At 39.6% G+C, this 13,452-nt stretch overlaps 1 protein-coding gene across 1 annotated transcript in view; it reads left to right on the top strand.

The window, feature by feature from the left end:
- Positions 1-503: 503 nt before the first annotated feature.
- The window catches only part of pik3r1 (phosphoinositide-3-kinase, regulatory subunit 1 (alpha)), a 37,072-nt gene continuing 24,123 nt past the window's right edge, over positions 504-13,452 (top strand). Inside the window, exons 1-2 of the mRNA XM_028462087.1 lie at positions 504-764; positions 12,674-13,274. Coding sequence (XP_028317888.1) covers positions 12,938-13,274 — 337 coding nt within the window. The 5' untranslated portion in view covers positions 504-764; positions 12,674-12,937. The remainder of the gene's footprint in view (positions 765-12,673; positions 13,275-13,452) is intronic.

Consider the following 13,452-nt stretch of genomic DNA (forward strand, 5'->3'; position numbering starts at 1 on the left):
GACATTGATTCTTTGCTGATTTCCCTTTTTCCACCAAGGTCAGCTTGAAAAACTGTTTCCATCATCATAGCCTAACCCAAGAGATGTTATCAAGAAGACAAGATTACAATGATAGAACCCAAACCAACACTTTTTAACCAACACCAAACGTATGAAGGTCTAATGCTGTATAAAATGTATGAGTTCTGAGATGCGTGAGTTGTCCAATCCTTCCTACAGGTTCTTTACAACCAGGTGTATTTAACTGTGAAGAATTATACTCGCTGAATTATGGTCCAGATGCTCCTAATAAAAACCAAACGGACAGAGCCTCGGTTGTAAGCGTCGCGTGCTAAAGTTATGTAATTTCCAAAAAGTGTTTCACACTGCGTGCAAGAGTACAGGAAAAGTGCCAGTCAAACTGGAACGTGATTGGCTAGATCCTGCGGATGTGTGTGAGTGACGGGCGTTCCGTCCAATCAGCGGTCGCCTATTGTCTTCCCACTCGGTTGGCCGCAGAGCTGAGGCGACGTTGAAGGGAACGTTTGTTCAGGACGGGCCAGAGAAGCTGTGCCGTTATGTGGGCGAGCTGTGGAGCCGTAACACGGTGTTCTTCCTATTAAACCCGTCTCGAACTCCGTTTGTGGGGATTTGAAACCCAGTTAAGTCGCTACCGGAGCCGTTCACTCGTGTGTTTTGTCGATGTTTCGCTGCTTTTGTGAAGTTTGACGAAGCGGGTGCGAAGAAGGAAGAGGAGGCTGCGTTTAATACTGCTTGCTCGGCATGTAAGTAATTCTCCTCTAAAAGCCTTAAGTCTAACCTTCTTATCCAGATACATACATATGTTCCTGCAACACTTACTTGTTTTTTGTGTTTTAGTCATTTTTGACTCATTGCGATAACTTTGCTGCGATTGCTTCGGCAAACTTTATAGGCATTGTGTACGTTTATATGTGGTTTAAACATTGAAATGCGTCCATATTCGCTTGCCAATGACTATTCTTTCCTCAAATATTGTCCTACTTCCCGATTGCAGGCACCGTAGAGTGGTGTCCACTGCATGCAGACATGCTAACGTGGCTAATCGCTCCCCCTCCCCAGTCACTGTACAGTGTACAGCTTCTCCTCCTTTGCTAATGCCTGCCACATGCTACTATTGCTACTAGCTACCTATTATCGTGCACCGAAAACTTATATAATAGTGCCAGCGCGGTAGACGTTCGCTTGTACGGGGATAAAGTTCAGGTTATGCACGTAGACCAGCCTCCAAACTGTAAATTAAAGCCATCATAACTAGCAGGAGGTGTGCCGCACATTATTAAAGGCGAGCACCATATTTGCTTTTATACTTGTGTTTATATGGTCTCCTCTGGCAAAGAACCTTAATAGACCCTGAACTTATTATTCATGCTCCTGTATTGTATAAAAACTAACTTAATTTGGTCTATTTCAGTGGTTCTCAATATGTGGGCCAGGACCCAAAATTAGGTCACGAACTTTGACGTTGTATACATAAATTATGCACAACATTCTATACTGAATTGCAGCATTTATTTTATTAACATTTTTTTCCCAATTTATGTTGCTAAGATTCACTTTTTATGATTTTCATTGAGTTTCCTTGAGAGTGAAAGTGAGTATTTACCCCTTAGCATTACTGTATACATTTTCAAAAAATAAGAATTTGAATGTGTTCCTTGATTTGGCCGATATCTAGGTACAATTAGAGAACCAGAGGTGGGATGATGTATTGTGTGACTAGGTATCGCAAAATTAAAACGTAACAAGATGCAGCTTGTGGGGGTAGGAGTAGGCCTGGGACAACATTCAATAAATCAGTTCATCAAACAATAAAAAAAAAAAAATTAACACTGACTTTTTTGGGCTGGATAAATCGCTTTATCTTAGGACGTGTGCACGTTTGTGGCATAGCGGAAAGAACTTGTAGAACGCTCTTGTCAGGCACCGAGTCTTTGTGGCGGGAGGCAGGGCTCGTGAGCACGACTGAGCTACATGTTAGCTTGCTCTGCAAGCTGCGACTGTGAAGCTGCAGTAGCACACGCAAACCCACCCGTGAGCATCCACACACCGTAGCTGCTCTTCGTAATGCGGGCCCTATTGCGTAAGACGGGTACTTGCGCAGCTTCAAACGAACCTTTAGCATCCTTGCAGCTTCCTCTTGAAGCTACTGGCTGTTAAAGGTACTAGCCTGAGTGATCCCATGTTAAAGGACAATAATTACTGACACAAGCCCACTTAAACCAATCTGAATAATTTATTCAGTAATAATAAAAGCTACATGTTTTTTGTATCGTTTTTTTATGCAAACAAATACACACATAGTGTGAATGGGGTTACAAAGGTCCTAATTGGATTGGCAGTGTTACCTGTTAAAGAACGTACAACTATAACCTCTGTGCTTAAATGCTTAATATTAATTAAAGTGCCATTTTGTTTGTCGAGACTTGATAAGTCATTTTATTTATTATTTTTGTTACGTGTTGTTGCGTGTGGTTTTATATTGGAGTGTTTTCTTTACACTGACAGGGATAGCATTTGAAAGGGTGTATAATAGGGGTGGGGGAAAACATTGATTCACGTAAGAATCGCGATTCTAATCATCCACAATTCTGAATTGATTCATAAACTTCAAAAATCGATTTATTTTTAATTATTGTTTATCTTATTTTCTCAAGAAAAACTCTGATTCAGAAGATCCGCTTAGAGTCTTTACTCGGGAAACACTGAATTGAACATAAAAAACACATATTAGTGTTCTCATGAATGGAAAATACCACTATACAAACAGTCCGCTAGCTTCATGCTAACGTCTATGGGAAAACCGATGTATATGCTCATGCTATAATTTACCGTGATTGGCTTTATATAACACACGGTTACGCTTAAAGCAAAACTAAGTAACTTTTTCACCTTAATAAATCCTTCTTATAGTTGGCAAGTGTTTATGGGGTGATTGGGGGGTCTTTCATCCCCCTGCTGTCTCTGGCCAGAAAACAGCACTTGCAACTTTTCTGCCTCCGACCGGTGGCAAGACGTACTGATTTACGGCAGGACAATACAAACTACAGTGTGTGTGATTGCTCAACAGGCACGTACATACACTCGCAACCCAGCGCTCCATCAGGCAGCACACACACACAAATATCTATCCATCCATTTTCAGAGTCGTTTTGTCAACACACACACTTATACTTCCACACTCCCTTCCATATTACTCCCACATCCATTTATTTTCTTGTCTTTCTTCCTCATACTGGTCACATGGGACTATATGTGTGAAAGCACCCTTAGTGTCACTGTTGTATTAGGATTTTTCAGTGATCGGTTGCTACCGTCTTGGGAGAGCAAATGTAGCTGTGACATAATCAAAAGGGACCTTTAGGGGGAGCGCTAAGCGTAAGTTACTTAGTTCTGCTTTAACTTTCACAAACACAGTCTTAGGAGTGTTATCAAACAGTACACTTAAACGTTCTCACAAGCATATGTTTTTCCATGCCGAAAAAAATACAAAAACTTAGTAGAGACTACCAGGCCATGGGCTTTCAAGATGGCGCCTTCCGATTACTATGGCAACAGTGTTGGGCCATAACACACAAACTCACCCAGACCTTCACAGTCTATGACATGATCCCAACAGGGAACAACATCGACCCCAACTTACAATATATTACAAAGACAGCACAAGGAGTGTGTGTTTGTGATTGTTTAGCATGAATAAATGTTACCTTTTGTCTTAAGTTTGCCTCTTTGTGATTACCTCATTGGAATCAGTTTATTTAAACTTATCTTGCACTATGTATTGTATCAATTTTTTCATCGAGAATAGGTTAAAACAAGAATCGGTTTTTGAATCGAATCGTGACCCTAATGCTACGTTCACACCAAACGCGGCTTCTGCGGCACAAGCGAACACATTACATGCAAAGTCAATGGTTTAGACGCGCTGGGAGGCGAATTATTCGCCGGTGGGGCGGCGCGAACTGTTTCGCGCGTTGAACGCGAATGCTGCGGCAAGCGCGCTCCCGATTTTCGCGTTGTTCGCCGTTCGCTTGAGTTGAAAATATTGAACTCCAGCGGCAGTTTCGCGTGACGCGCAGGCGCGAAAGCCAATCAGAGTCCTTGTTGGCAATGACGTCAGGCAGGCAACACGGAAACCAGTATTTTCACCCGTTCAACCATTGAGGAGAAGCTAATCGTAGCGGTGTGTGACCACCGGGAGCCTGTTATTTTAACCGGGACCAGGAAGGATTTGGCGTGGAGGAGAATCAGCGAGGAGGTGGAGCAGCAGGTAAATGTTCTCTCTGTAGTTTTCATCTTTGAAAGTCGGCAGTGAGTGAGGATAGCATTAGCTAATGATAGCATTAGCCGCTAACACCAGCTATTTTCACTTATGGGTTATGAGAGGAAAAAAAAGTCAGTAGAACCGTGGTGGGTCAGCTGCAGGAACATCTAAACGGTGGAAATACCCTGTGGTCATGTCCTTCATAGACCCCTTTGTTTCACCGCGAGAGACAAGCAGCAACATGGGGTAGAGGGTTGAGGAAGACAGGACCGCAGAGTATGGTCAACCATCAGAGACTGGAGGTTTGTTTATCAGTGCAGACATATAGAAATATATACCAGGTTAATATTCAGGCCTTTATGCATCACAGGGCTTCTTCTAGTGGGGGATCTAAATCTAGTATAGTGATTTAAAATGTATAGTAATGTGTTTCATATATTGTTTGCTGTCACTCAGAGGTAAACAATCAGATGAGTGATGGAGAAGGACAGGGAGGGGGAACAGATAGTGCTCAGGGAGCAGGAGAAGATGATGATGATGATAATGATGCTGCAGCAGCATCTCCTGCAGAAACAAGTGCAGCCAAACCATCTGATATGAACATGACAGAAGTTGTTTTGCACTCTGTTATAAATAAAATGTATCTATAAATGCTTGGTATATCAGTGATGACAATGTTGATCATTACCTCATTTAATGTTTAATTAAAATATATCTATGATCTTATTTAAGTAACAGTGACTTGATAAGCTATTTTATATGTATATATATAATGTTTGTTTATTTTTAAGGAAAAAGAGCACAGAAGAGGTCCAGCCAAGGCTCTCCAAGAGAGGTGGAGCAGCTTATCCTACAGACCTTCAGGAGACCACCTCCTCACCACCAGCTCTGACTGAGGATGAGATGTTTTTCAGAGACCTGCTTCCTATCCTGCAAAAAGTGCCACCAGAATTTATGGAACGTTAAATTTCAAAGTTTTAAACTTCTTGATTATCATCCGGTAACACTAAATTTGGAATATTTTAATTAGGTTTTGGATTGGGCTGGCTGGGCTGGATGGGCGGCACTCTTTGCATGGCAGGAACCACATTGTGAATAGTTGTTTATACTAGTTTGTTTATTATGTAAGTTTTATAATATTGAAGTAAACAGTTTGTTTAAAATTGAGGTATTATGTTAATGTACATGGTGTTCTTTCAGAATTGTTGATTAAAAACACATTTTAAAGTGTACTTTTGCTTTCTTTTTAATTTCTATCAATGCATCTTAACAGCTATGTGTACACCACATCAAGGTTATATATTTTGTTCATACAAGAATATATAGTTTCCTCATATTGATTCTGTGTGAGACTTTTAATGCCTTAAATTAATTTCAGAGGTGAGGTTTCTTGGATTATTTCTTTCTGGTTAAAAATGAAGCTGACAGACGTTTCTCTCCCCATTCTTCCATATTTATTATACACATGTTAATACAGTAGGAAGTTTGCTCTATAGAAGTATGTGGTTGGCTCTTAAAATAGTCGTTTTGGGTGTTCTGGTGGAATATGTCTAGCCATGGAACGGCTCCTGCAGAGAAGTACGATGTGAAGACCTCTCGTCCATAGCTGTTAGCTGTGGTCCTGAAGGAGTCACCTGTGGCCAGATACCTGCACAGTGAACAACATAGAAAAGCTCAGATCATTGATAATCAGATATACCTGTATATAATGTGGGTGTGTACGTGTGCATAAAAGGTGGAGAGATTAGAAAGAACAGGCCTTATCTGCCAGATGACAATAATTAACAGTAGTAAATAAATAATGATTTATTAATAAGAGTTAAAAACAATAAATATTATTAATGAAACAAGCCTCATCTTCCAGAATAGATCTCCAGAGGACAAAAAATAACAATAGTAAATAATTTATTATAATGATTAACTTTTATTTTAGTTGTAATATATTTATGATAAAAAACAATAAAGCAGGGATTAATATAGTATCTATCTTTATTGTGTATTTGAGAGATGTGTCTGATGAATCATGGCATCTTCGGTTGCTTATGAAACTTACCGGAGACAGACAGACAGTCGTTCGGCTGCAGAGATGGAGCTCCGGTAGTTGGTATCCTGCCGGGACATCCGTGGGCCAATCCGACCCAGCAGGTCGTCGAATCGGGCGCTGGTCATCCACGGGTACCGCTGGAAGCAGTCATCATCCAGCTGTAGCTTCTGAAGCGGTCAGTGAAGCTCACCGAGTTGGATGTGGCGCTGGTTAACCTGGTGAAGCCAGGAAAGCCGACGTTCCTTCCGAGGTTAGGAGCAGTGAATTAACGGAGGTCCTCCATAGTTGATGGTGGAAACAAACAGAGCCTGGTTGTCGCCGTTTGGGAGTCTGGTGGGCGGAGCTTCGCTTCAGACGCGAATGAAGCGAATAGGGAAACATTTTTTGATCCCGCGAATCCTGCGGAAGGTTTCGCGCGACAGACGCGAACGGTCCCGCAGAAAACGCGTTTGGTGTGAACGTAGCATAAGAATCAGAATCAAATCGTGATACACCCAAAGATTCACATCCCTAGTATATAAGCATTGTTATGATATACTAGCATTACATCAGTCATTAATTTTGTCTAAAACAATTGTTGTCAATAATATCGTCAAAAAATTGTTGGACAATATATTGTTCAGCAAAAGCCTAGATAGGGGGTGTCCAATTAAAAACATTGTTTTAAATATTCCTCTTGAGTTGAAAAAGTCATTGTATTTGCTGAGATAAAGTGGAATAAAATGATTCTTTTTCCAACGGCAATTGCTTTTATCTTTCCCCCCAAGAAAAATATTGTATTGTTACCGTGAGTCCATTATCGTCTATTGTATCGTATATCCTCCCACCCCTGTGGAGAACTGCTGGCCTTGGTGAATCAATCTAATGCAGACTTGTCAAACATAAGCCCTGTGGGCTGAAGCTGACTTGGCAGATGCATAAAACAGAAAGACATCCTGCAGTTGCAAGATACTCCTTTTATTTTAAACAAATGTGAAAGCTTGTATGAACTCTGGCTTGGATCAAGCTATCAAACTCAGGACCACCTGAAAACGATGGCCGTGGTTTGTTCCCAAGCGTACGCATATATGTGTGGACTCATTACGGTGAGACACAAACGAACAACCCTGTCGGTTTTCCTATTATTATACTTTATTTAAAATGTTTACAGTTTTTAACTGAAAAGGTAATGGAAGAGATCTGTTAAGTGACATTGTTTTATGTTGTACAATTAAGCAAACTAATAAAGGAACACCTAAACAAACGTTTACATTTAATCCAGGTGGTTTTCAAAGATTTGTTGTGATTGTCAACTTAGCCAACAGTGAAAAGTCACCCAATGTGACCTTGTCCTTTCTCGACTATCCTGATATGGCTGTTGCCCAAAATCAAGAGTTAATTAAAAGAATGATCTCAAAGTGTACAGAGCTGGCTACAGCCACACTCAATAAAATTCCTAAGGATTGGCTTTCTGCCATTCTGCAAAAAGGGCAACTTGGGCAATGGAACAACTGTAGAGAGTGAAAGTTAAGTGTATAATTAAGTAGTGTGCAGTTTTGAGTGAACGTGTCTCCTGTGCTACAATTATAGAACATTAACGTGGCACTGATTTTAAGGACAAACGTTAATTTATTATTTTAAGTTTAATTATACTTTTTTTTATACTCTTCTTAAACAGTAGAAAAACTTAATCAACTTCTGAAAATGTATTAGTTGACAGAAAGGGTTTAGGTTGAGTAAAATAATCTTCAGGTTTCAGGTTATGGCCCTGTTTTCCCCTGTTCTTTCAGTGCTGAATTTTCATATTCTCTCAATAGTATAACTTGAGTGGAACTCTTAAATCATGCTCAAAGTGAAAAAAAATTTAAACATCACAGGCTTTTAAACTCACCTAAATTATCCTTATTCGGCACAGTGTCCTAAATTTAAATTCATTCTGAACTTGAGTGAATTCATGCATGCTGTCTAGTAGTATAGTGACGATCAGAAGGCTTGTTGTGGCCTAAAAATTACACGCTGTAACTGTATGGACTGTAATACCTGTATAGAACTAAATACCCATAGAAATTAATTACACACTCTACTGACAAGTTTTGACAACATGCATACATCGATACATACATGTATATCATCTACAGTTTTCTATAATTGCTGATAACCAGTTGAATTAATTGACAGATTTTTAAAAAAAATAAATAAAATCAAGCGCAAATTGGCACAGAATATCCCGTCACATGCATGTTTTGGGACAATATCCTGCATTAACATGCCATTTTTTATATTCTGTAAACAGGTGGGCAAAGAGACGGAACAATCTGATATTGAGCAAAATCTCCAATTTAACTAGGGCCCTATAAAATTCACGTTAACGGAATCGCAGAATCAACCAATGAAAATGGAATCCAGTGCATGAAAAGCCGTCGCCGTGAGGAAATGTTTCCAGGGACCGCTTATCAGGTGCATCGCCTGTCCCCTCCCATCCTGGCCGCATCAAACACCGTCTAAACCACCCCAAACATCGTTTAAACTGCAAAAAAACTACGCAAATCATCACTGACTCCTAAATACAGAGCTGACAAGTGCCCGCTCAACTTTGCTGTGGTTGTAAAACTTCATCCGTTTCTTGTCAAGCACAGTGGCACTCCATGAAAACATGAGCTTCACCTGCCGAGAGCGTAAACTTGAACATCTCATCAGTGCTACAGAAGATCTGTGGGGAAAGTTGCATGTTGTTGTGGACAAGAACATCAAAGCCAGGGATTGTAGAGTCTGAAACATCGTAGGTTAATGATAACTTCTGATATTGTCAAATATTCTGGCCCCTAGTGGTGAAATAACTGATGCATTCTTGTGTCCATTTATTTTTGTTTAATCATTATGGTCTGGAATGATGTCATCAGGGTCATTTAAATAAGGTTAGTTTCAATAATTTGATCAAAACGTAAACAATAAACCTGATCAGATTCAGTAAACCATTGATCCCTGAGGGGAAATTGGGTGACATTAATGCTGCTCGTACATATTAACACATAAATAATGAAAAAGGAGCAGTCAGACTAATCCATGTCAGTACAACTTATATCTACCTTTTAATTCTATCTTACTTTAATTTTGACATACATTTTTGTTTAATTGTTTTTATTTATTTATTAGTATTTATTTTGTCTCCTCACAGGAATAAAAAATGAATATTTTCAGAAAAATGATTAATATTTCTATTAAAAAAACAGAATGTTAAAAAATTAATGTGGAAAACACGGAATTTGGGGAAAATATTGCTACATGATGCGGACTAAATTTTCCCCTGCATGTTTTGGGACAACATTTTACATTTAAAAGCCCTGTTTAATGTTTACTGTTATAGAGCTTACTCGGATGACTGGACACAACATGGCCTGTGCATCACAAATGTAAATACTACGTAAAACGACCGGCAGGGTAAAATTGCACGGGGCGACCGTGGCTCAGGTGGTAGTGGGTCGTCTTCTGATCGAGAGGTTGGGGGTTCGATCCCAGTACCTGACTGTGTCCAAGTGTCCTTGGGCAAGACACTGAACCCTAAGTTGCTCCCAGTGGTCGACTAGTGCCTTGCATGGCAGTCCTGTCCCACTGGTGTGTGAATGTGAGAGTGATTGGCTGAATGAGCTGATGTGTAAAGCGCTTTGAGACTGCTTCAGTGTGGTGATAAAGCGCTATATAAAATCAAGTCCATTTACCATTTACCATTTAAAACGACTCCTCATTGAGGATCATTGTCAAAGTGTCCTGAATTGGGTGAGTGTTAGGGCTAAACAATTTTGGAAAATAATCTAATTGCTATTTTTTCTCTCAATATTGCGATTGCGATTTAATATACGATTATTTTTCAAAGGCCCCTTGTCATGTATTTTTTAATGAACACAAGCAATAAATCAATCTGTTTCATAATAAACAATTTCAGATTTATTTAAACTTTAAATAAATATGAAATGTAAATTTTAAAGCACAGGTTACAACAATAAAGCAAACAAATCTGTGGCTTTACTTCTTCAACATTAGGGATGGGTATATTACTATACTACTACTTTCATTGATCCGGTACTTTGTCGATACCTTACTTTTTTAAATCAATGGAAAAACACAAAATAACAAAAACAAATAATGAACATCAATTTGTTAATTTTTTAACATTTTTAACAATATGGCACACAAAATAAATGAAAAGTACAAAATAAATAGTTCTAAATTAAACACTATAAATGTATAAATAAAACAATTAAAAATATTGTATAAATAACTTTTTTATATTAACAAAACACTCAACTAACTATTTAAACAATACAAATATTCAAATCAAACAGTGAAAACTTGTGCAAAAGGAGAATTAGTGAGCTGTGCCTCTGATGGCTACGGCTGCACTGGCTCGTGACAACGAGGCTAACTAAGTTGATTTACCCTTTTTGCCATATCAACTTGCAACGTGTTAGCTGTAAGATAATACATGGTCGCATGCCACTACTCAAACTAAATGTTGCTGGCAGCCGAGGCACGGTAACGGCCGATGTGCAGGGAAACCTAGGACTGCTACGCCGAGACAACCCAGCGAAGCAGCTGGTTTGCCTGCCAGCACTCGCCGCCACTGTAGCAGAAGAAGGCGGCGCGACAGACGGCAGAAGCGTGGCTGCCACGGAGGACCATCGGCTAGGCTAAAGGCTAAGTCGTGTAGTACCCCGCACGGCACGCACACAACTCATCTGCTTTTCTGCTGCTCTGGTTTTGCAGCGGCACACACTTTTCTGACTCAAAATCATAATAGCCGCTTAAATAGCCACGTGTTTTACTGTAATGTGCAGTTTTTTGGCTAAAAACAATAATAAATGTGTAGATAGCGTCTATAGACACGCCTACTCATGAAGCAATGCAAGGAAGCAAGCACTGTCTACAGTAGCCCATCCCATCAGTCAGCTCCGCATGCAGGTTCTTAAGGAGGACTGATAGGCAGCACGGCAGTATCAGTGCTTGTCCGGGGCTTGAGGATTAACGTGACCTTAAAAATACCAGCAACAGGGCCGATAAGGATTGTAGCATGTCGGTCCAAATAAATAAAAAATTGCACCCTTAGCGATTAGAAAATCGCATTTTATGATATCGCGAGAATATCGCAAATGCGAATAATCGTTCAGCCTTAGTGAGTGTGTTGTATCAGGGTTGACCCACTTTTGATCAAATGGACGTCAAAAATTATTAGCAACTCTTATTTGATGCTAAGATCCTGGATACACTGTACTGGGCTATGGTAGACTATTTTTTTAATAATCTGTTAATGATATGAGTAATTGCACATTTTGCAGTCAAACATTAACACCAACATTTACATCACGCAAAAATCCTTCTGTGCTTTTTTCCCCCATAACCAGAAGTTATTACTGTCCGTCTTTTGCATTTAACAACTTTTAGCATTGCATTTTAAGTAGACAGTTGATTAAACGCCACAGCTGGTGATTGATGCTATTTGAGCATGTAACACCCTTTTAAAGATGTCCTTTTCTATTAAAACTTATTGGCAAAAGATGTTGTTTCATTCAAGCCTTCCACTGTCAGGAGGTTTTCTCAATAACTACGTTCAGAAACTGTATTGAAAATGCTAATTCTTGCTTTTGTCCCAAACAATCCACATCTATACGTTGGTTCACATGTTGATGTAAGTTAAAGTTAAATATTTAAACTTTGTAATCGGCACGTCAGTGTTATGCTACTTTGTCAGGTTCTCCCTTTTCTTAAAAACTGTATTAAGTCAACATTTTGTTATTAATTTTAATCTTGAATAGTATTTAGATTTTTAAAATGTTTTTCCACTTTGTTAAAGATCTTGTATTTTTGTCGGCATTATTTTATGATTTTTATTTATTTGTCTGTAAACAGTCTAACTCAATAACTAATGGAGGGATTTTGATTAATCTTTCAGAAAATATTTGAAATAAGAAAAGGAACAAGTGATTAGATTCTAGGGGATGATACAGATTCATATATCGTTTCTGGTTCAGTTTAAATAATTGATAAATCCCTATGTTTGGTTCATTGAGCTGGTTTTACAACACCTTCTGCAGTTGACTATGCACATTACATGCATAAGTTCTAAGTTCTGTTTCACTTTTTGTTTCGAGCATACAACAGCACAGTGCTGTGTGAATGATCATGGCACCATGATCCAGATCAAGATCATTGATCCAGATAACTGCTGATATCAGGAAAAGAGGAGATTTGGTGCTTTGCGGAGGTTTGCCCTCCAAGTGCTTCCTAGTTTATAAAAGCAAGAATCTTTAGCTTGTTTGTAATGTAACAAAGGAATGTACTTTGCGTTGTAAGATGCCTTTTCTTTTGTTTTGCAGGTCTGGGTGTTTTGCTTGGGAGCTGCGGGCCGTTTACTGATGGGTGCTTGTTTTGAAGCAACTCACCAGTCTAACCACAAGCCATTCAGTCGAGATGTCAACTGAGACAATGAAAACAAGCTAAACATTTTTTTTAAAAGTCTGACTCTTTAAACCAGCAAATGAGCTCCTGCACTAAAAGTGCCTCGTCAGAGAAGCGTGAAATATAAGATCACTGCTTCAAAGTTTCTTTTTTAAAAAAAGCTGTAACACCAAGTCGTCATCATGAGTGCTGAAGGATATCAGTACAGAGCGCTTTATGAGTACAAGAAGGAGCGAGAGGAGGACATTAACCTTCATGTGGGGGACATACTGCTTGTAAGCAAAGGAGCTCTGCTGAATCTTGGATGCACTGATGGAGTGGAGCAGAGGCCGGAAAAGATTGGCTGGCTCCCCGGCGTTAATGAAACCACTCAGGAAAAAGGGGACTTTCCCGGGACATACGTTGAGTACATTGGGAAAAAATGGATCTCTCCCCCTACACCCAAGCCAAGGCCGCTCAGACCCTTACCTGTGGCTCCGAGCTCCTACAAGGGTGATGCAGATCCAGACTCAGAACAAGGTGAGTGATCGCATCACTGGGCATCAAACTCGAATCGTATCTATTAAAGACAGCAGCAGGTAAAATTGCAATATTCAGATCGTGGCACCAAACGATAACAGATTATTTGTATCCCTGGTTTTTTGTGGCCTGTTACCAACAATCATTAATGGTTCAATCTTATTTTTTCCCACCGGTT

The sequence above is a fragment of the Gouania willdenowi genome, chromosome 12 (genome assembly GCF_900634775.1).
Source record: "Gouania willdenowi chromosome 12, fGouWil2.1, whole genome shotgun sequence".
Lineage (NCBI taxonomy): Eukaryota > Metazoa > Chordata > Actinopteri > Blenniiformes > Gobiesocidae > Gouania > Gouania willdenowi.